General features: G+C 39.4%; 1 protein-coding gene across 10 annotated transcripts in view; it reads right to left on the bottom strand.

The window, feature by feature from the left end:
• The window catches only part of Myo5a (myosin VA), a 153006-nt gene that overhangs the window by 15838 nt on the left and 115160 nt on the right, over window positions 1–22008 (bottom strand). For 3 of the 10 annotated variants that reach the window (XM_031345369.1, XM_031345376.1, XM_031345375.1), the window contains exons 26-35: window positions 21201–21344; window positions 20859–20912; window positions 19574–19801; window positions 18142–18150; window positions 16558–16658; window positions 14358–14438; window positions 12760–12958; window positions 9148–9241; window positions 6208–6354; window positions 3732–3886 (exon numbers count right to left, since the gene is read on the bottom strand). In XM_031345369.1, coding sequence (XP_031201229.1) covers window positions 3732–3886; window positions 6208–6354; window positions 9148–9241; window positions 12760–12958; window positions 14358–14438; window positions 16558–16658; window positions 18142–18150; window positions 19574–19801; window positions 20859–20912; window positions 21201–21344 — 1212 coding nt within the window. Of the gene's footprint in view, window positions 1–3731; window positions 3887–6207; window positions 6355–9147; window positions 9242–10659; window positions 10735–12759; window positions 12959–14357; window positions 14439–16557; window positions 16659–18141; window positions 18151–19573; window positions 19802–20858; window positions 20913–21200; window positions 21345–22008 lie in introns of all 10 variants that reach the window. The other 7 variants (XM_031345367.1, XM_031345368.1, XM_031345370.1 and 4 more) reach the window with 7 other exon arrangements.

Here is a 22008-nt window from a genome sequence, read left to right as displayed (position 1 = left end):
GGCCTTGAACTCAGAAATCCACCTGCCTCTGCCTCCCAAGTACTGGGATTAAAGGCGTGAGCCACCACCGCCCGGCAAAATATCTGTCTTTGATCCTGGTTGTCACTGTATATAGTACAAGTGTACTCAGAAGATAATATGCTATGAAGAATGGTTAATTTCTTATAAGATCTTTTTTTTTAACAATAAAATTTACATCTTTACACATAAAACACATTAAATCTGTTTCAAGTGGTGGCTCTGGCTGAGCTGGCAGAGTACATCTTTATAGATTGGAAGGCAACATTAGTCAGAGGCTGTTCTACAGGACAGAGTCACTGACCATCTTTGATGATGTCTAGACAAGTCCAGCGGCAGAGAGCCTCGGAAGAGCCCAACAGAAAGCTTATAATTATACCTACACATTATCATGTTCTTAGCATCACCAGAAACCAAACCAAACCTAACACCCAACGGACAAGAACAGGTACAGGTGATTGCGGAGAGGACTTCATAAACACCCATATTAACACGGCTTCAGGTGATTGCGGAGAGGACACCGTATTAACACGGCTTCAGGTGATTACAGAGAGGACTTCATAAACACCCGTATTAACACGGCTTCTTTTCATACAAACAGGATGGGCTGCTTTGCTCATCACAGTAAAACACTCTTGTTACTCCTAAATACACCTTCTGAAAACTTCAAAGTATTTAAAATCGAATAGCACCTCTCTACCAGTTAACTAGATCAAATTTCTCAAGGTAATATTTTTATAGTGAATAAACTGTATTTGTTCAAAATTAGATTTGAATCACAGAGAAAATTAGATAAGCCCAATTATTTTCAGTTTTCTATTTATTAGATAAAATGATCTGTGAGCTAAAAACTGTATGGATTCTCAATATGCCTTAGAACAGTTATACCACTGTTAGGATTAAACTAGGGGTACAGGACAAACACCTCAATTCAACATGTGGATGTAAGGCCATGCACATTAATTTAAAGTGGAATGCAAAGGGTATTTTGTTGTGGCAAACATTCTTTTATGCTGTGGTGATTAGTCAAATAGATAAATATATCTTGCAGTTAGGTTGAAAGAGGGGAAAACATTTAAAATCTGTAAGAGGTTTTTTTGTTGTTATTGTTTTTGTTTTTGTTTGTTTGAAACAGGGTTTCTCTGTATAGCCCTGGCTATCCTGGAACTCACTCTGTAGACCAGGCTGGCCTCGAACTCAGAAATCCGCCTGCCTCTGCCTCCCAAGTGCTGGGATTAAAGGCATGCACCACTACCATCTGGCTAAGAGTTAACTTAAGAAATAGAAAACACACAGTCTGTCTAGAATTAGTATGTCCAAAATTAAGAGATATACTTAGAAAACATTCATGGATTTTCAAAGCGGAGTCTTCAGAAGCCCCACACTTTGGTGACCACTGTGGAACAGAATGACAGAGAACAACTTTGTAACAAACATGGAAACCAGCACTTGTTTGAGGTCACAGAGGCTTGGGGCAGGAGCTGGTGTGCAATGGTGCAGTGTCAGGAGGGAGGGAGGGTGACACAGTCCAGAGATGGTGGTGGTGCCTGCTGAGCAGAGTCAGTATAGATCAATGGGTAGAAGGAGTAAGATGTCAAAGTTTATGGTCTGCATATTTTACATTTTTTTCTTCTTTTCCTCTTTTGAAAATAGTTTTTTTTCTCCTCACATACTATATCCTGATTATGGTTTCTTCCCTCTGTACTCTTCCTAGTTCCTCCCTACCTCTCCTCTCATCCAGATTACATCCCTTTCTGTCTCTCATTAGAAAACAAGACTTCTAAGAGATTATAATAAAATACAATGAGATTAAAAAAAACCAACAAGCTATCACATTGGAATTGGACAAAACAAAGTAACAGAAGAAAAAAGCAGCTCAAGCGAAGACACAAGAAACAAAGGCTTATCTAGTCAAACACTCAGGAATCCCATAGAAACACTAAACTGGAAGCCATAATATATAAACTAAGAACCTGATGCAGACCCATGCAGGCTGTGTATATGCTACCTCAGTGTCTGTGAGGTCACATGAGTTTTGGGCATGTTGATTTAGAGGGTCTTGCTTTCTTGGTTTCCTCCATCCCCACTGGCTTTTATAGTTTTTCTGAATCCTCTTCTACAAGGTTCCCTGAGCCCTGACAGAGGGGATTTTACAACAAAAAAATTTAAAGATCCATTTAAAAGCAAGAGAGTTGCTGGATCTTCATCCTAGATGCTCTTATTGTTCTGGTGAATAATCAGAAGATAAGGTACCTGGAGCACATCTTAATTTCTCACAGAAACACTCAGCTAAAAGTTAGATGTGGGGCTGGAGAGATGGCTCAGCAGTTAAGAGCTCTGGCTCCTTTTCCAGAGGTCTTGAGTTCAATTCCCAGCAACCACATGGTGGCTCACAACCATCTGTAATGGGATCTGACACCCTCTTCTGGTGTGTGTCTGAAGACAGCAACAGTGTACTCATATATGTAAAACAAACAAACAAATCTTTTTAAAAAGTTGGATGCGTTTCTGTAGTGCAGTGGCTCTCAAACTTCCTAATGCTGCAGCTCTTTAAAACAATTCCTTATTGTGGTAACTCCCAACCATAACATTATTTTTGTTGCTACTTCATAACTGTAATTTTATTATTACTGTGAATTATCATTCAATATCAGCTATTCAGGATATGTGATATGCAACCTTCACAGGGTTAGAACCCCAGGCTGAGAACCAGTGCTCTTCTAGAGTCATCAGGAGGATTATGTAAGGTAAGTGGTGGCTACTGTGTTATGCTTATGTCTGATAAGCATTTCCACATGGAAGCAGGGGCTTTAGGTAACAAGATAATCATGGGATGAATTGGAGAATAAGTGGAACAAAAATTGAATAAAAAATTTTAATGCCATACTAGTCATCTTTTTATAAGAGAAAGCTATACATTATTGAACTTGACATTTATCTCAAGATCAGTATCATATTCTACATATATGGACCACATATAAATATATATGTATAAAATTGGTTTCCACAAAACACTTAAAACTCACCCATCCATCCATTATCCATCCATCTACCCCCCTACCCCACCCACCTACCTATCTACCTACCTGCCTGTCTATCTGTTGAGGCAGGGTCTCACTGTGTAGACCTGGCTGGCCTGGAATTTGCTCTGTAAGCCAGGATACCAACTCATAGAGATCTTCCAGATATGCGCCACCATGCCTGTCTTTGGCTAAACATTTTAAGTTTGGTCCCAATAAAACCTAAAGCCAATTATCTTTGTCTCCAAAGAATTACTTTGCTATACAATTAAATGCAATAATATCAAATTCATTTTGATAACTGTCTAATATGAACATGTTCTGAAAGAAGGCATTATGACAGGTCCCCAGCAGTGGTGGCCTTTGAGAGGTTGTGGAATCCTTAGGAGAGGCTTAGCTACACTACAGTCCAGCCCCATTTCTGAATTAGTCTTTGCTTACTGCTCCTCTGCGATGGGCTCGCACCTTGAAGCTCCTTCCTCCCTCAAGTGCTTCTGCCAGTGTCTGGTCACAGTGATGGGACAGAGGGTACAGAGACTGTTTCCTACAGCAGGAGCGTGCAGGTAACACTGAAAAGCTGAAAGGGTTACAATAGCAACTGTGCCAAGTCTAAGGAAGAAACAGTAGAACAAAACAGTAGAAAAAGAAGGACGGACGGTAACAACTGTGAGAACTGCAGAATGTGGAACCGACCTTCAGGACTTTTTTGATGCTGTTAATTGTTGATGTCAGCAATGATCTTACTTTCTGATCATCGTTCAGGTAGTCAGCATGTCGCACACACATAAACAAGATATATGCTGGTAACCCTGGAATCAGATTGACAGCCACACCACGTGGCTTTAGTTCTGAATAAAGAAAAAAGGAAAAACAAAATTATGTAACCCTGAAAGTCTTTGTGAGGCACGTTTTGTGAGATGAAAGCACAGTTGTGTAAGAGCTCAATCACTCAGAGCAAGTTATAAAAACAGTATTTTAACAGCTCATTAGGGAAATTACTGACTATGGGCACATACCTATATAAAACTTATATATCCTGCCCTGAAATGTTCCTTGAAGTCCAGTCTTGTTTATGAACTGTTTTCCTGATGGCTCTGCTCAGGCATGTCAAACCAAGCCTCTCCCAAGTTAAGTTTTCCATCCCCCACAGCATCTGCTCTACTAAATGGACCTCTCCACCTTCAGTTTCTCAGGTCATAAATCTCATTGTTTTAAAATTCCTTACTTTTCTTACACTGTGCACACAACTTATCATCCGGTTAGTGCTCCTTGCAAAATACAGCCAGAATCTAGCTGCTTCTACTTCTAGGCCCCACTTCTTGGGTTGCTGGAATAGTTTCCTAACTGGTCTCTTAGGTCGACCTCCTAGTCCTAGATAGTACCAAATATTATAGTTTCTTGCTTAAGAAAGTGCACATTAGATCATGCCAATTTTGTTCTGAGAATTCTCCAAAGAGCGTCTTCATGGCTCCTAAGATCCCACACCTGAGCTCTGCTCCACACCATCTAGCCTCTCTTCCTCAGGGTCAGCTCACTCTGCCCCAGACACCTCTCCTTGTTGATTGCTTAACATGTCATAGCTCCCGCCCAGGGCCCACCCAGGGCCTTACACTTTTTCTGCCTCTGATGTTCTTTCTTCAGACATAAGCACAGCTTGTTCCTATTCTCTTTGGCCAATGTGAGCAGTACATCCCATCAAGGAATGTTTCCAGACAACTTTATAAAAACTCTACACCCATCTTTACTCTCTATCCTTTTTACCCTTTAAACCATCAGCCCTAAGACCTTTTTGCTAAGTGATGATCATGTTGAAACTGAAGCAGTATGGAGCTATTTATAGTACTAAGCTGAATGCCATGAAGCTGAGGAATAGTCAATTAGGTGTAATTATCAAGCTGGCATGAGAGAATGGCAAAGGCTGAAGGTTTTAGTCTACTACTACTCAGGGGCTCACGAACTCATTCCTTATTTTACTCCCCGGATATTCTTTTTGAGGCTCATGGTCAAGGCCTTATGCCCCCACAAAATGCCTCTTCTACTACCTTTTCAATTATTCCATCCTTTCCATACTTTGCTAGATTTTTTTCCCTTGATTATTTTTTCATCCATATTATTGAAGTGTTTTCCTAAACAATTAGCCATAAATATTTCTAGGAAATGAAAAGAGAAATTAAAAAATCTAAATGGCTTGTAACAGTGGCATTCAACTGTGGTTATAACAACTGGGCATCCTCAAGACATTTCCAGAATAGCACTAGACTTGGCCCAAGCTCTTTTCCCTGGAAACTTCAACTTATTTCACTTGGTGTAGGGGACTATCAACACTTCTTAAGAGCTTCCTGAGTGGGCTGGGGATGTGCCTCAGTATCTGTTTACTATTCATTAGGCCCTTCGTTTGCTCCCTGACTCCCCTACCCAAAAACACAACTCATACATATTGGTCTTAGTGGAAGTGCACAAAGGTCTTAGCATGTGGGAGGTAGAGAATGGAGGACTGTGAATTCTAGATTAGCTTTGGTTACATATCATGTTCTAAGCTGGCATGGGCTATACGTGAGATCTTGTCTCAAAACTAAAAGCAAAATTTTCTGAGTGACCTTAACATGAAACCAGAGCTGATTGGCTTGGCTTCAAGGGAGTCTTACAGATGGACCCTAGACACATGTCCCACACTGATGACAAGAGCTCAGTAAGGACGCCACCACAGCATTATAATGCAGTATGAAATGATGATGCAGAGACTTCAGAGCTGGGCCTGCCAGTGGCTCCTGTCTACACCCATCAATGATGAGAAGTTGAAGCTGGCTGGTAACTCCCAGGAGGTAGGACATGCCTGGACAACATGATAGGATAACTGTTGCAAAAGAAGTGTTACAACTTAAGTTTTAAAAACATTTATTTGTTTTGTGTGTGCTGCTTGAGGGCCTGTGACAGAGTGTTTGTGGAAGCCCAAGGACAACCTGCGGGACTTTGTTTTCTCCTTTCATAATAGGGCCCTGGAACTAAACTTGGGTCTTCAGGCTTAGCAACAAGCACCATTATACACTGAGCCATCTTGTCAGTCAAGAAAATAATTCAAAAAGAATATTAAATCAGACTTCAAACCTTAGTGACGAGCCTTTCTAGCACTGCCCTGGTTGAAAGGACTTTCCATGTAGAAAGCACTTGCCTAGAATCAGGTTCTTAACAAGCTTCTGCTCATCTTCCCTTTTATACTCCAGCATTCCTTGGAAATCCTTTTCTTTCCGGGGAATGTTGACTGGCCGGATAGGCTCATCGATGATCTGTCCTGGAGATATGTTCTCCATCTGACCCACTTCAGGAGAAACAAAAAAAGGAGAGAAATGTTCATGAGGTAGAAAAGCTGAGAGGGCTCCATGCTCTTGTAAAGTAGGCAGACTCTGTAAGAACTGAAGCTTCTCCTCTCTGCTGTTTAACTACCCACCCCCATTTAAGATGTTTTCTCTGCTCAAACTGGGTATATGGCAACATTAAAGGGTAATTTTGCTCTGACAGCTACAGAGCTTGATAGTAACATCAAAAAAGCTACCCAAAAGCTGGCAAGGGCTTTTGTTTTGTGTTAGATTTACTTTGTAAGTATCCAAAGCACCACAGCAAAGTCCCCAGCGTGTACAATTTAACATACTCACTAACAAGTCTTTTCCAACTGAAAGTAGTTAAACACATTTAGACCTTTGCTTGCAGAATGGAAAAAGAAGGCAAGACTAGCAGAGCATGCCTGTAATCCCAGCATTTAGAAAACAGGTGGATCAAGTGTACAGGGCCATCCTCAAACATATAACCAGTACGAGGTCAGCTCCAGCTATATGACACCCTGTCACAAAATCATGCAAACAAACAAACCTCCCAAACAAAAAGGAAACATCCTAGAGGGGACAGCAGAAGCATTCTTAGTTCTAAGAATCTAATATCTAGTAATTAAAAGCAAAAGGGCATTTACTTAAAATTTATCATTATCTTGAGTTTAAACCATATCTAGATAGCCGTTAAAAATAGTGCTTATTAGCATTAGCATTAATTGATGTAAAAATGCCTAAAATCAGGTTTATACAGCCTCATAAGGCTAACACCTTTCTTCTTCAGCCATGTGAGGACAGCTGAGGTCCCCTTTGGATGGCTATATAACAAGACACCACCTGGGAAGCAGAAAGCAGGCCTTCCCCAGACGTTAAACCTGAAGACACCTTCTTGCACCTCCATAGCTCTGAGAAGTAGCTTCCTGTGAGGACCACATTTACAGTGCTTATAAATCAGCCAGCTTGAGTGGCACAGAGAGACTGAGTCAGCCATCACTCAGCCCAGCACTCTAATAGGGGCATCCTTCTAGAACTTGCAGCAATCTATTTTCCTTTTCTAGATTCTTGAAAACTCAAAAGGAAAATATTCCTTAACTTTTTTTTGTCCTGGAAAAGAAGAACAATTCAAGAGTTTCTGAAAAGTTGTCTTTTCTTTCCAAAGCACCATGAAGATCTTATTCTCATGTTTAACTAATTTTCAGACAATTTCTCACAAGTATAAAAATTCTGGAAAGACTGATCTAGAGCAGAGAAATCAGAAGGCCAAGGTTCTAGACCTACTATCTAACAGACAGGGTGTTTGAAAGCTCAGGTTCTAGACCTACTATGTAACAGGCAGGGTGTTGAGTAAATAACTTATAGTTCTGGGTTTTTGTTTTTCTTGTATCAAAAAAGTTACTGGCTTCTAGGATACTTTCAGGTCTGACTTTTTTTTTTTTAAATGAAAATCAAGACATAACACCCACTCCTGGATTAAAATAGAGTACTATCAAGACCAGATTTTGAAACACTCTCTACTTAGCTGTATAATTTCTACTAAAAATTATACATGTTGGAAATTTTTTTGTTTGTTTTTTAAAAAGTGTCCTTAATTAAATATAGCCCACAGGAAAGGCAAGAGTCTTGCTATTTCAATTTAAGGCAAAGGTGTTTAAATGTTTTAACACATTAAAAACATAAATATACATTAATAATGTTTTATTAGATGGTGCTTTGTTGCACAAAGACTGGTATTTTTCTGTAGAACACAGATCTGGAGAGGAAGAGACAAGTGTCAGAAGAGTATGTCATGTTTATTCTTTACTTTGGAAGGGTGCAGAAACTGAACACCTGGGTGGGTGCCCTAGGCACATGAGCCTATTTCATTTTATCTAGATGCAAATAATTTAACTCAAACTATAAATTTTCTTAAGAACAAATGTCTTTTTCTCATTTAACCCATGAGCTGCTACTACAAATATTTTCTAAGATACCTTGAGCAATGGCAGGGTTGTTGGAATGAACTTAGCAGTTGTTTTGGCCTCACTCACAGCTAGGTCTCAAGCACCTGCAACTGTGCCTAGTACCTAGGACACATTCAGTAAAACTTGATGAATGACAGACTAACCCACGAGACAATATCAGTATGCTTCCACTGGATTCTTTTCTCAAGGAGCTTACCTTTTTATATAGAAATGATTAATTTTTAAAACTCATGTTTCTTTATAATTATTATTCATATTTCCTGATTAATTTCTCTTTTCTTTTTATTAGATCATGAGTTCTTAGAGGCTACTCTACCACATTCCCTTTTGTAGCTCTAGTGGTAACAATTAGATTGTGTGTAGCATGTATATTGCTATTCTAGATGTATCACCCACATTAACTCATTCAGTTCTTACAGACCATGTTTAAGAGATACAATTATCATTCCCAGTGAGAATGTGGGAAAGCTGAGGCATAGAGAGGTTCAGCAACATGCAAATATTTTGAGCCTCGTAGGTAGGAGAGAGAAACAGGACTTGAATCAAGAGCTGGCTCTAAATCCTTGCTCTTGAGCACATGCTGTACTGACTAGGGCAGACTCTGGCATATGTTAGGTGTTTGCTGAATGACTTTTCTCCCTTTGTTACTTACTGTTATGTTACAATGAAAATTATCCCCATACAGAGAAGAAATTTCTATGCTACAGAGGTTAAGATTGTCAAAAGTAATTTTGATTATTTTCTCTAAAAACTTACCTGTAAATCTCCACCAGGTCACTAGCAATAGATATAAAATTTGACAAATGTTGTTAAAAAATGTTTAAGTACCTTCTAGTTCACCGATTTTTTTGGCAAAGACTTTCAGCTGTTTCTTCAGTTTCCGAACAGTTTTATCCTGCTTTTCAAGTTGTTCCATCAGATCCTAGGATCAAAATGAGAATTATGTCAGAAAGATGTGAACAGGCTCAGCACAGGCACAGAGGGTGCACAGATGTACTCACAGCAGTGACACTGTTAGTTTCACATAAAAGCTGCAGAAGAGCTCACAGGTGAAGCCACCATCTGGCTCAAATCAGACAAAGGAGGTGCAGCTACAGTGAAGGCAAGCTGACACACTGCAGTGAGCTCCTTTACAGCGTGATGGAAGTTGCCCAGCAGACCCCCGTGGAAGCATCTCAGATGCACTGTTACTTGTGAAGGGGACTGGGCAAAGATGAGTTTTGATGAGTGCATAACAAGTTCTGTGGGAGAGTTGAGGATGGCTGCACTTAGGAAAAGACTGACCCTCCGTGAGTAAAGCGCAGCTATGCTTTACCAGTTCTAAATTTAGCTTTAACGCTTAAGACACATGAAGAAGTTGGGGACATTAAAAGTAAGTTGAGCCAGGTGTTTTGGCATACACCTTTAATTCCAGCACTCAGAAGGCAGTAGTGGGTGGATCTCTGTGAGTTCAAGGCCAGCCAGGGTTACATATCAAGATTGCCTTAAAAAAAAAAGCTAAAAAAAATCCCAAATCAAAGAACAAAAAAGTAAGAAAAAAGAATAAAAGTTTCTGCAACATAGCATGAAGGTACATGACTATAACCCAAGCACCTGAAAGTCTGAGAGAGAATTCAAGGCCAGCCTGGGTTATGTAGTGAAAGCTTGTTTTGGGAGTGGGGTTCTGATGACAGAAGACCCAAATGCCAGGTAATTTAAGTTACCCACAAATCTTGCACAATATATACTTAAAAAGATGAACTTTGTGTAAAAAGTGAAAAAGAGAGAAAGAAAACCTGTATTTTTAAGTGGAAGGTAAGACATCTGTGACTACTGGCTTTATTTAGTAAAGAATTCTCTCAAAGGACAGTCAGTTATACACTCAGTAAGGAAGAGGGAAGTGGGCATGACCAGACTAAGAAAGCTTACAAGGGACGGACATGAGTCAGTGGAATTGACTGGTGGTTGCCACTAAGTTGTGGAGAAGAACAGCATTTAAAAATGCTGATTCATTCTCTAGTTTGCTCAGGAGTGGGCTCAGACACCTGACTAGTGATTCCAAGGAAACAGCTGCTCACATTTCCAGTGCTGGGTTATGCTTCCTGGATTTGATTCTATCTTTTAAAATCAATTGCTTCCATCACACTGTAAGCCTTAGGTTAACAACAAACCAAACAGAGTGGACACAGGACACCAAAAGAAAAGACACACTGGCTAAAGATAGCTGTGAGGGTCGGGGAAAGAGATTTTGTGAATACTTTTGAAGAGACCTCCTGGGCAGTGACAGACAGCAGTGTGCTCTTCAGTTAGAGAAGGCTAGAAGTAGCAGAAGACAACAGAAAAGCACTGTGTTTTACATACAATCATCCTTTTGTAAAGTGAAATCCGATAGGATTGATACTTCTTAGGGTCATCTGCATATAATTCCTCAAAATACTGAAAAAACAGGTACAATGGATATTTGTTTCTTGTGTCTTTGAGCAAATGCTACCTCTCAGCAAAATTAACTTAAAAATACTTTAAAACACGTTTAATGAAACTATATCTACTCACAGGTTCCAATTCATCACCTCATTACCATGTATAGATGAATCTCTATTTCACATGGACAATGGAAACAGGTGATGGCCAGGATGTTGTCATTGGAACAGGGAACTAGTCACCAGGGAAGGCTGACATTTCAGTTCCTGGCACTTTACTCCTCCCTCACGTGTGACTCTCCCAAGCTGCTGCACTGCTCAGCCACCATCAGAGCAGCAAGGGCAAGGAAGGCAATGACATAAGAAGGCATGAGTGCTGCTAGCATTCCAGTCCTGTCTGGAACTTGTGGAGCTGGCGAGAGGCGGCATGGGGGAGATCTGTGAAGCCTGTGCACTAGAGGAGTAAGAAAGCAATTCATATGTGTATTATGTGTGTTCAGTGTGTGTGTGCATGTGTGTGTGTGCTTGTGAGGCAAAACTTCAGAGGCACTAAGCCCAGACGTATGGTTACCTTAATATTTTGCTCAAGTGCATCCTAAAAAAAGCATAATTAAAGCCGAGAAACTCTAACTACCCCCTGAGAAGGCATATCTTTCCATACACTTGACTTTGATAATATTCTTCAAATTAGCAGTCAGTGTAATGGATGGCACAAGCTGATGATCTGCACAGGATAGCCTAAAACAAACTAACTAGAGACTTCTATTTAGAGTGTAAGGCTTGTTCATTTTTGACTTAGATACAAAATATTGATAGTACAGACAGGGTATAAGGGTGAGCAACACTTGATTAACTTAGTGAACAAACTTAGAATCTGCCACTCAGAAACAAACCCATTTCACACAGTGCCTAGAATTTTAAGGCAATTGTTCAGAAGCAAAGAATCTGTATACTGATTAGTCAGTATTATTTCACATATTTATCAATTCTTAATCATCAACAGCATTGTTAGTTATATCAGCAAAGAGAGGAAGACATAACTTTTGAGGACCATTTTCTTTCAGAAGATGACCCCATCAAACAGTAAGGTGTAGTCGCTCTGAAAGAGCACATACACCATCCTTGCTCCTCCACACACAGCAGACTGGAAAGAAAACACGTTTTGAATCTAGGTAAAATGTGGGTGAACATATGGTAGTAGAGAACTATCTGTGTTCTCAGTTATCACTAGTGGAACCAGACCTTCAGAGGAATTCCAATACTTTTTACTATAGATCTTAAAAGGTATCACCTTTTCATGTCACTAGAGAACAGATTTTATGCAAAAATGTATAATTATAATCTTTTACTGATTTTTATGCAGTAAGTATAGCTGTAAAATTTACATAGATTTAAAAACTGCAAATATGTAATCAAAGTTATAATGTGATAGAGAAAGAAATATTGTAGAAAATATTTTATTTTGATTAAAAAAGTGAAAGGAACAAGACAAAGAAAGTCTTGGAGTCTGTGTCAGCATTCAGAATCTGGTAAGGAGAACAGCGAATCACTTCTCATTACCATACAGGCTCTGCTTAAGAATGTACTAAGTGCAATTCTAGTCTCTCTGCCTTGTTTTAGAAGCACTATGCAGTGACAACACGTAGCTCCTGCTTGGTTTAACCAAGCATCTTCCCTGGCCTGTCAGCTAGATAGGCTGAATGGCATCGGCCTTGGATGCCTGAGATCAAAGCACAGCACTCTGTAGCTGTGCCTCCCTGCCATTCAAAGCCTAGCAGGCAGTCAGGTGACTCTCCTGCAGAGACTCCAGACCAGACCAGACCAGACACTCCATGTGAGGTCTGAGGGGCTCAACTGCTCAACAGGTTGCTGTGAGAAATAGCCTAGGTACGACTTTATTATTTTGATTCATTTCTACCAACACATTCATATTTTCCTTTCTGTCTTTATCAGGGACAGCAGAGTATCTTTCCCCAAAAGAAAAGACTATGATTGTCCTAAAAGAACATACAACAGACCTGGGTACTGCCCCTCTCCTTACCAGGTTTTCATTGGTCAGCCGGGTGATCTCATGCTGCAGGCTGGCCTCAATGCGGGCCTCAGGGGGCAGCTGCAGGTTCTGGGCTAGCAGCTGCTGCTGCCGGTTGTTTTCTTCCTTTAGGCTCTGGATCTCCCCACGGAGGGCCTCAGCCTCATTCTCATGGCTCCTCTTCTGTGACTGTAGCTGGGATTCTAAGAGCCTGTAGAGAGGCCACACTAATAGGTACAAAGCTACATGCTCCTTGGCAAGAAATAGGAAGAGCAGATACTCTATACCATCTGTGCATCTCCTGACTCTAATAATGTCATGAAACTCAGATGCCAGAAATGGAAACTAGTTTGTCCACATTTGTGTCTTTTTGAATTGTATGAAGTTCCCTTTTAATTGGCATAGATAGTATCATTGCCAACAAATGAACAAACAAATAAATAGCTGCATTATAAAGTGCAAGATTACATACTCTCAATGTAATAAAATAGACCTTTAGAGACATAGTCACTGATTTCAGGCACAGGTAGAACCAGAATAATGTTTAATATTGTCCACTTATCTAAGGACAGAAAGGCTGGCACACTACTTGGAAACCCATAGATTTATCCAAATCCAGTTTAGTAGCTCTGTAATTCTTTTGTGTTTGTCTCTGTGAGTGCGAATATGAATGCACAGAGCTATAATTTCTCTCTCCATGAAATTACAAATCAGTAATGGAATCCTAACAAGATATAAAGTTATAGTCAAGAATATGAAGAAAGAGACATTTAGTCCCAATGTGTTTGTTATTAACTGCTGAGTAAACTTATTAATGCCACTGTGAGCAAACTATAAATAGTGGACTAAATATTTTAGCGATTATTTATGAAGTTTCAAGACAGAGTCAACCAACAACACTGTAGTTAATGCCAATGGGTATGGTTAGAACAAGGCAGAATAAGCAGAACCCGATGTAACAGTATAAAATTTTAAAATTATAATCACTAAAATGAAATTTTTATGGAATTTTAAAGATACAGACATTATTAGAACTGATAAATATGTTAAAGAGGCACAGCTAATTCTATTTTGTTTTTTTCCTGGAAGTGAACTGATGAGCTCAGGTGGTTATCCTGACTTCTCTGCTTTGAATCTCATAGTAACCACAGAGAATGGTGAATCAGTCACTTGCCACTGCTCTTAGGCAGCCTCACAATAATGAGAAAGTGGCCAAATCTATTATAGGAATGTGTATCCCAGATTGACATTTATTACAAATAAACTACTGTCCAGGTAGCAAGTATCAGTGCCCATGCTCCAATAACTTGTGCTTCAGCTGGAAGACTGTTTTCCTCAAGCCCTAGAGAGACTCAGTCTTTAGATAGTCACTGCTGACAGCACTGTGGATTACAGGAAGCAACTGTATTCACCTGTAATCAATTTTAGCCTTAATAGTATCTGTTAGTAGAGAAAAATTTAAAGAAGCTATTTTGCTGCCGAGTCTAAGTTTTATTGAGACTACTTGTCTCAGGAGGACAATAAATGCACAAGATGCATAGTAGTCAAAGTTGTGAGTCCATGTTAGTGAGAAAAGCAAGTTAATAATATTCCATTTTGACATATATAACCTGTTGGCTTGTTTTAACCCTTCATAAACCAGCCAGAGCTCTCCATCCTCATTCAACTCCTGGTAATCCATAGTAGATGATCTTCCATGTAAAGAAACACAATGCAAAACACAAAAGGACACAGGATGGAAATGAGATGATGGTGGTCAAGAAAAGCACATGATACTTCAATATTTTACTAAGTGAAGAGGACCATTTTTAGTAATTACAAATGACTTTACAACATGTCACAAAATTACTTTCATTAATTAAAAAAAAGGGGGGTAAGCAGTTGCATCATAGACAAAATGAAGGGTTTGGAGCATCTCCAAGAGAAATAACTGGAAAAGTGAGACAGACATTCAATTTCTAATGTTTTATGCAGCTAGCCACATGACCTTATGTATAAGCATTACATTGAGGCTAACTGTAACACACGTATGATGTGAAAACTCCAGATGCCATATCTTCATGTGGCAATTTTCATAAATTGCAAAATATAATTTTCAGTTTTCTGGATAGAATTTAGCATAATAAATCAGATTCACATGTAAACTTTTATGAAATTATTGTACAAATAATGTAAGAACATATCCGAAGTTCTCTGCTTTTGACATGGTTTAAAATTTTTGGATAGAATTAAAGATCTGGAGAAACTGCCTTCTATATTAGAGATGGATCTGTTGCCTCTTACTAAAATAGTATAGTATTTCAGAGTCCAGGATCTTAATCTTGATTTACTTTTTTTTTTTTTTTGCTATTTTTATATAATATGAATTTGAGAAAATTCTATTTTCAATCTACCATCCCTTCCTAAAGAGTTATCTTTTTGAGGTTTTATTTGAATTTCTACAGTGTTATGATTTTATAGATCTATTATATATACCTCAACTGCATAGGGGGATTTCTCTCCCTTGATGCCTCCTTTTCTTCCAAAAGTCAGAATGTACAAATCCACTCACCATTTCCCCTGGTCTCATGCTCATGAAATGGTATCAACACATCAAACTTTGTTCCCACAGCAGATGCACCAAGCTTCCCTATGACCCACTCATATACCTGACAGACCACAAGGTTTATTGACCTCATCATCATATATATCTTTCCAAATGCCCCACTTCTTTCAACCCCAACTGTCACCACCAAGCTCAAGTCATTATGATCAGTCACTGGATTATGGCAAAGCCTCTTAACTGGTTTTGTGCTTTCAATCTTACTCCATTATAAATTTGTTCTCAAACAGAACAGCAAGGGCTAGCTTTCTGAATCTGTTACTACATCATTCTTCTATGTAAAGCACTAAAATTCATTCTAATATCTTTACACTAAAACTCAAATATTCTCAGTCATGTCTCTAAGGAGCCTATCACCTTTGTGAGAAGAGACTGCATTTACTTGTCTTCCCTCTATGTGGCATGGGGTAGGCACATTTCAGACCTGGTGACTAAGTAACTAAGTGGATGGATGGACAGCATACCCTTTCTATAAGATACTCTTAAATTGAAAAGTTTACAATTAATTCATAAGTTAAATTTACACTTAACCAAATAACCTATATGAACATTTAGTACTTTTGCCTGTAAGTAAGGAACGATCTAATGTTTCATACGGCATATATATTTAATTTGTGGGTATTTATGAGCTGCTTTTCTCTATGGTCATCACTGGCCATGCTCTATCAAAATGGTCAGTGTGTAATTTTTTTTTCTGTTTAGTGAACAATGACACTAAGTTTCTGTTCAGAAATGAAGTAAGGCTACAAGCCTCCATTTTCCCATCTTCAAAGTTGTGGCACCCTTCTAGAGCTGTAGAGTTATCACTGCTGGAATTCCAAGCACATGCATTTTCATTTCTTTTCATGCTACATTTCAATTATTGAGCACTGTATCTGCCTCTACAAATCGTCAAATGGTTATTTTGAACTCCTACTATAAAAGGATATATTCAGTCTAAACTGAGCAATGGATTTTCTTCTCTAAGCAGCAGAAGGCCAAAGCCCTTGCAATAAACATATCTTCTCACAGTGTGACACCAATCATCACTATATACCTGATAATTTTAATGATATTTTAAGTTAGTTTACACTAGAAACTTTAGGTTCTTGAGGCCTGGCTGATGTTCATTAAAGCACTTGATCAGTCCAGTGAGTTCCTGCACAAGAGATTGGCTTGAACACTCAGGTAACACAGTTAAACCAAGTTAGATGAAAGGCTCAACCTACCTGTTCGTTTCTTTCAAACCAATATACGCTTGTGCTATTTCACCTTTGTCTTTCATTTTCTGTACATCTTCCAAAAGAATTGTGGAATCTGTCATTGTATTCTGAAGGGAGAAATGATACAATTCCACATGAAGGCTCAACTTAGTAGCTCTGGGTCACATATAACACATTCTTTTCACTTCAGTGGATAGTGCGTAGCACTTGACACCCAGCCTGACAACCTGAGTTCAATCTCTAGAACCTATATGGTGGAAAGAATCTAGTCTCACAAGTCATCACCTGATGTTCATGTGTGTGTCTATCTACACACACACACACACACACACACACACACACACACACACACACACACAGAGTAAACCACTAACTTATTGCCTCTAATAAATAGTAAATTTAGCACCCCAAAAAGGTTCATTCTCTTTGTCTAAAAAACAAATATCTTTCAGTCAATGTTTGCTCTAAGCTGGTGTGGTGCTCATGCCCAGGCTGGCCTCAGATTTCTATGTCCCCGTGGATAACTGGGAACTGGTTTTCTTGTCTCATCTTCTTCAGAGCTGGGACCTTAGGTATGTACCACTGAATCCACTCAGTTTATGGAGTGCTGGAGATCAAAGCTAAGGCTTTGTGCATGCTAGGCAAGCATTTTACCAGCTGAACTACATCTTTGGCCCCAAATATTTCATTATCTGTATTTTACATAGAGTATATATTTAGTGATTTATATTTTCTCTTTCCCTGAAAGGGAAAAAAAAACTATTTCATAAAGGGCATTCTCACTTTTTAAGGGCTATAAATGTAACTCATGATGACTTGTCTTTATATTAAATAATACTATACTTGAGTATCTTAGGACTTTTCTGGAATATTTTTGAGCTTCTGATAAATTAGGTTACTTGATCTGTTCAGCTAGTCTGGAGGGAGGGAAAGATGCACATCTCCTCTTGCTGATGTCTTGGGAATGAGCAGCTGGTTCTTTCCTCATTCCTGCCTCTCTTGGCTAGGGTGTAACATTTTGTAGATGGGGTTAGAGTTGTACTGCAGCCCTGAGAAGTTTCAGACTCGCTGTTCCGTGTTTCCGATATTCAGTGACTTGCATTCTGAAAGGGCTGCACCACATGAAGCACCCCATTACTGCCAACAGTTGAAACAAGATGAGTGGAGAGATTCACGCCTGCAACTTCACTTAAGCACTTAAGAGGGGCGTGATTCTCAATTAAGAGGACCTGAGTTCAAATCTCAGCAAGCCAGACATTCCACATATGCCTGGCACCCACGTTCTAAGCTGGTGGATCCAAGACATTACTGGGGCTTATTGGCTTCTAGAGGAAATGTAAGCCCCAGGTTAGGAAGAATCACTCCCTAAAGGAACAGATGGAAATAGAGGAGGATACACAAGGCTTTCTTCTGACATTCATTTCCACATACTCACATAAACACAAATAATAAATAAACCTTAAAAAAAAAACCAGAATAAAATAAAGTAGACCTGGTCACAAAGCAACAAGTATACATACTGAACAGACCTGAAAGCCAATCTTAGGATTAAACAGGTACTAATTAAATATTAAAAACATGTATAATTACCTTGTCATCCTGAGAAATCAGATGTTGGCAAGCACAAAAATGCAGAAAACAATAAATCTTTAGCTTCATAAGTAATTATTTTACTGAATCAGATAAGAGTTAATTCAAAAGCTATGACTTGTTTTTTCTAAAACTAACTCTAAATGAATTAATTTCACAGAACTGTCATACAGTAGACATTAATATGTACGTATGAGATAGGAACTCCTAAGTCCAATGCTTAAGTTCTTTTCTGAGTTATTTTGTTTAAAAATGTGGCTGGTTGTAAAATGTTGGGTGTGTGAGAGAATGACCCTCCTGTTGATGTATGAGTGTGAGGTTTCACCTTGTCTTTCAGAGTTCACATAGTGGCAACTGGAAGGGCATTTGTCCAGAGAGTCCTCTGGAGGTAGAGCAGACAACGGAGCTGGTTGGACTAACTCACAGTTTAGCTAACTGTATGCTGTTCCCCACTGTCTTGAAAATATGAAACTGAGAAATTCAGAATTACAAACAAGCACAGGGAATTGGGAAGGTCTCAATATACTGCACACTCTTCCAGGACAGGCAAGGTGTGTCAATGTGGAGGCTGGGAATTGGGCAAGCAGAGTCTGTGGTGAGATAGGGCCAGCCCATTATCACAGAACAGTTGTCACATGGGTTATGTGAGCTTAATAAGGGGGCAGGTATGGTACCAAAACTATGTGCTCTACTAGTGAGGATGTATTTAGGTCCTTTGCTTCCATTTTTATTTTCCAATAATTTTCACAAAAGGTTCCTATGAAAATATCAATTGTACTCCATATATATATATACATATATATATGTATATGTATATACATATATATATGTAAATAAAATTATTTGTTAATTTAAAGAGAAAAAGAGAGGCTATCAGTTTGCTGAGAGTGGAAAGAACTTTGATTTATTAGTTTTTGTCCAGGAAGCATACACAGCTTTCTTTCTAAGCCCAACCTGTCCAAGCCTTAGAACCAAGTGAGACTGTACCAGACAAGGCGACAGCACAGAGTACTTTCTGTTGACTCCACGAAAACAGCTCTACTTGCCTTCTCCTTATTGACAGGAAATCCCAGGAGTGAACAGAAATCATCTCGTAATTCCCACAAACTGATTTCATTTCTAACCATTTTCTGTCCACTTAAGCAGGCCAATTTCAACAAGAAATTTTACAGTTAGACTTAACACTCCTTTATACCACAATAATTTGTAGATATTCACATTTAATGTATTTTACTTTAGCTCAGAATTTCCTGAGGGAAGATTACTGTTATGAATGGCAAGTATATTATTTAAAAGTATCCTTTGCTGTGGAAGATGAAACTTTGAAAGACACTTAGGAACCCAATGGCTTTTGCAGTTGTTTAAGTGTTTGTTTCCTTACAAACTGGAGGCCAGTCACCATGCCTCACCTTTAACATGTGCACGTGCTTACCTTGGGTTGGATGGCTTCTTTCTGGCTCACCAGCTGCGACCTCAAGATGAGGACTTCCTCCTTGCGGACATCGAGCTCCTCACTCACTGAGGTCAGCTGTTCCATGAGGACTCGGTAAGCAGGTGCACCTGGCGCAGTCACTTCTGGAGCACTTTTCTCACTGAGGGCTTTGCGTAACTCATTCAGCTCATTTTTCAGTTTTTTGTTTTCTGACTCCAGTTCTTGACGCTGAAAGATGGAAAAGTTTGCTGTTGTCATCCTCATCTTGACATTGGAAAACTCAACGTCCCCTAAGTGATGGGAGAATTCTAGAAAGGATGTTAACTTCCACTCTTATGAACGGTCTCCCAGACTAAGTGTGACATCAGTGTGAACTGCACAATGTAAAAGACAGTTTGCATCTCCAACCCCAATTCCAGAGGCAACTTTACTCTGATCTACTCGAGGAATACTCCCAGACGCAGAGATGGCTGAGTGCCAGTCTAGAGAAGCCCAGGCTTTGTTTGCAAGTATGTATGTAAGGGTGTACAGCTGGTCAGGCTGTTTCCAATGACTGGTCGTCAGAGTGGACCCCTGAAGTCTTCAGCAGTGCTCTCTTTCAATCCTCTACTCACTGGTAATCAATTTTGCATTGTTCATTTAAGAGACAGAAAACAAAAACATGTCTTTACTTTGATGGCGAAGATCTGATGCAATGTATCCCAAACTTTAACATGAATTACAGTCATTTGGAAATCCTATTAAAACACATATTTCTGAGGCCCAACTACAGGATTCTCACTTGATGTCTAGTGGTGTTAGGCCTAAAAGTTTTGCACTTCCAACAAGGGACTGGTGATACTAATTTTGCTAATATAGGACTAACTTTGAGAACCACTAATGCTGCGTGAATCTGGGCTTAACTCATTTCATTTATCTATGTTAGTGTAAGGCAGGGGATGTTTTAGAGGGCATATTGCTACCCTATTCCTTTAGTCTGCCCTTTACTCTCAATTAGGTTTTTATGGTGCCAGATGGGAGCATTTGCACCAAGCAGCTGGATAAGAGTTCATAATCTTTACTACTGCGGCTTGAACGGCTGCTACCTCCTGTTCCTGTTCAGGGTGAAGTCCTACTTAGATGAAAATGAATTTGTAAAAGCAAACTACAAATGCTAGGACTAGTGCTTGAGTAAGATTTAAGCTAGAACCTTCAGCTAAGAATGTCCTCTGAGAAAAAGACAAATTCTTAGTAGCTCTCTTGTCAAAACAAAGTATACAAAGTCTTGGACTGAATTTTTCAATACCTTGAGGGACTCATATTCGAGTTCAGCACCTCTAATCTGTGGTCTTTCTTCTTCCTGGGGAGAAAAAAATAAAAACTCTATTTTAATTGTCAAATTTTTACTATTAGAATATCTAGCTGCTTTACAAAATGCAGTGGCATGTCAAAGCATTCACAGCTCTAATCAAGTGCTGCATAGCTAAGGAACTCACAGAATCCAGAAGGACATGGAGACAGCCTGGCCCCCTGGGCTGCCCTCAGGCCAGGACAGCATAGCTAAGGAACTCAGAGAATCCAGAAGGACATGGAGACAGCCTGGCCTCCTGGGCTGCCCTCAGGCCAGGGACAGGCCACTGTTGTTTACCTTTGCCTTGCTGCGGAACACCTGCTCCTCCTTTCGGTCCAGTTCATCCTGCATCAGCTGCTTCTCCTGTTCCAGCTCTGTGACACGCTTCTGGAGCTTAAGGAACAATGACATATCCAGAGGCACTTTCTTCTCAGTTGGCTCCTAAACCCCAGAAACCATAAGAATTAAGTAAATCCAGAAGGCTCACAAGCCAAAGAGAAGATACTTCAATAGTAAGAAAGTCAAACACAGAAGAAATGTAAACATCCAAAGAACAAAATCAAACCATGTTTGTCCTAGCTAATGATTGGAGAAGTGTAAGTTGAACAATAGAGAGGGACTACATCTCTCTTTTCTGACTGGCAGATAGCCCCTAGGTGGCATTTCGAAGTTAATGTCCCATGTTAGCAACTATGTCTCATATTATATTGGTGACATATAAAGAAGCCTGTGTGGGGCTAGTGAGATGGCTCAGTGGTTAAGGGCACTGACTACTCTTCCGAAGGTCCTGAGTTCAAATCCCAGCAACCACATGGTGGCTCACAACCATCCATAATGAGATCTGCTGCCCTCTTCTGGTGTGTCTGAAGACAACTACAGTGTACTTACATATAACAATAAAATAAATCTTTAAAAAAAAAAAAAAAGAAGCCTGTGGAAATCTAGGTGCATTTATTAAAATTTAGATGTGCACTCACACTCACCCTAGGAGTCTATTTAAGAATTAAGACTATAGGGCAAGGGAGCTAACTCAGCAGCTCAAAGTGCTTCCTGTAATTGTTTTCTAATTATCTGTCTAACTGGATAGTCAGATGAACCATCACCT

The sequence above is a fragment of the Mastomys coucha genome, unplaced genomic scaffold, assembly GCF_008632895.1.
Source record: "Mastomys coucha isolate ucsf_1 unplaced genomic scaffold, UCSF_Mcou_1 pScaffold23, whole genome shotgun sequence".
NCBI classification, from domain to species: Eukaryota; Metazoa; Chordata; class Mammalia; order Rodentia; family Muridae; genus Mastomys; species Mastomys coucha.
This window is presented reverse-complemented; position numbering and strand designations above follow the sequence as displayed.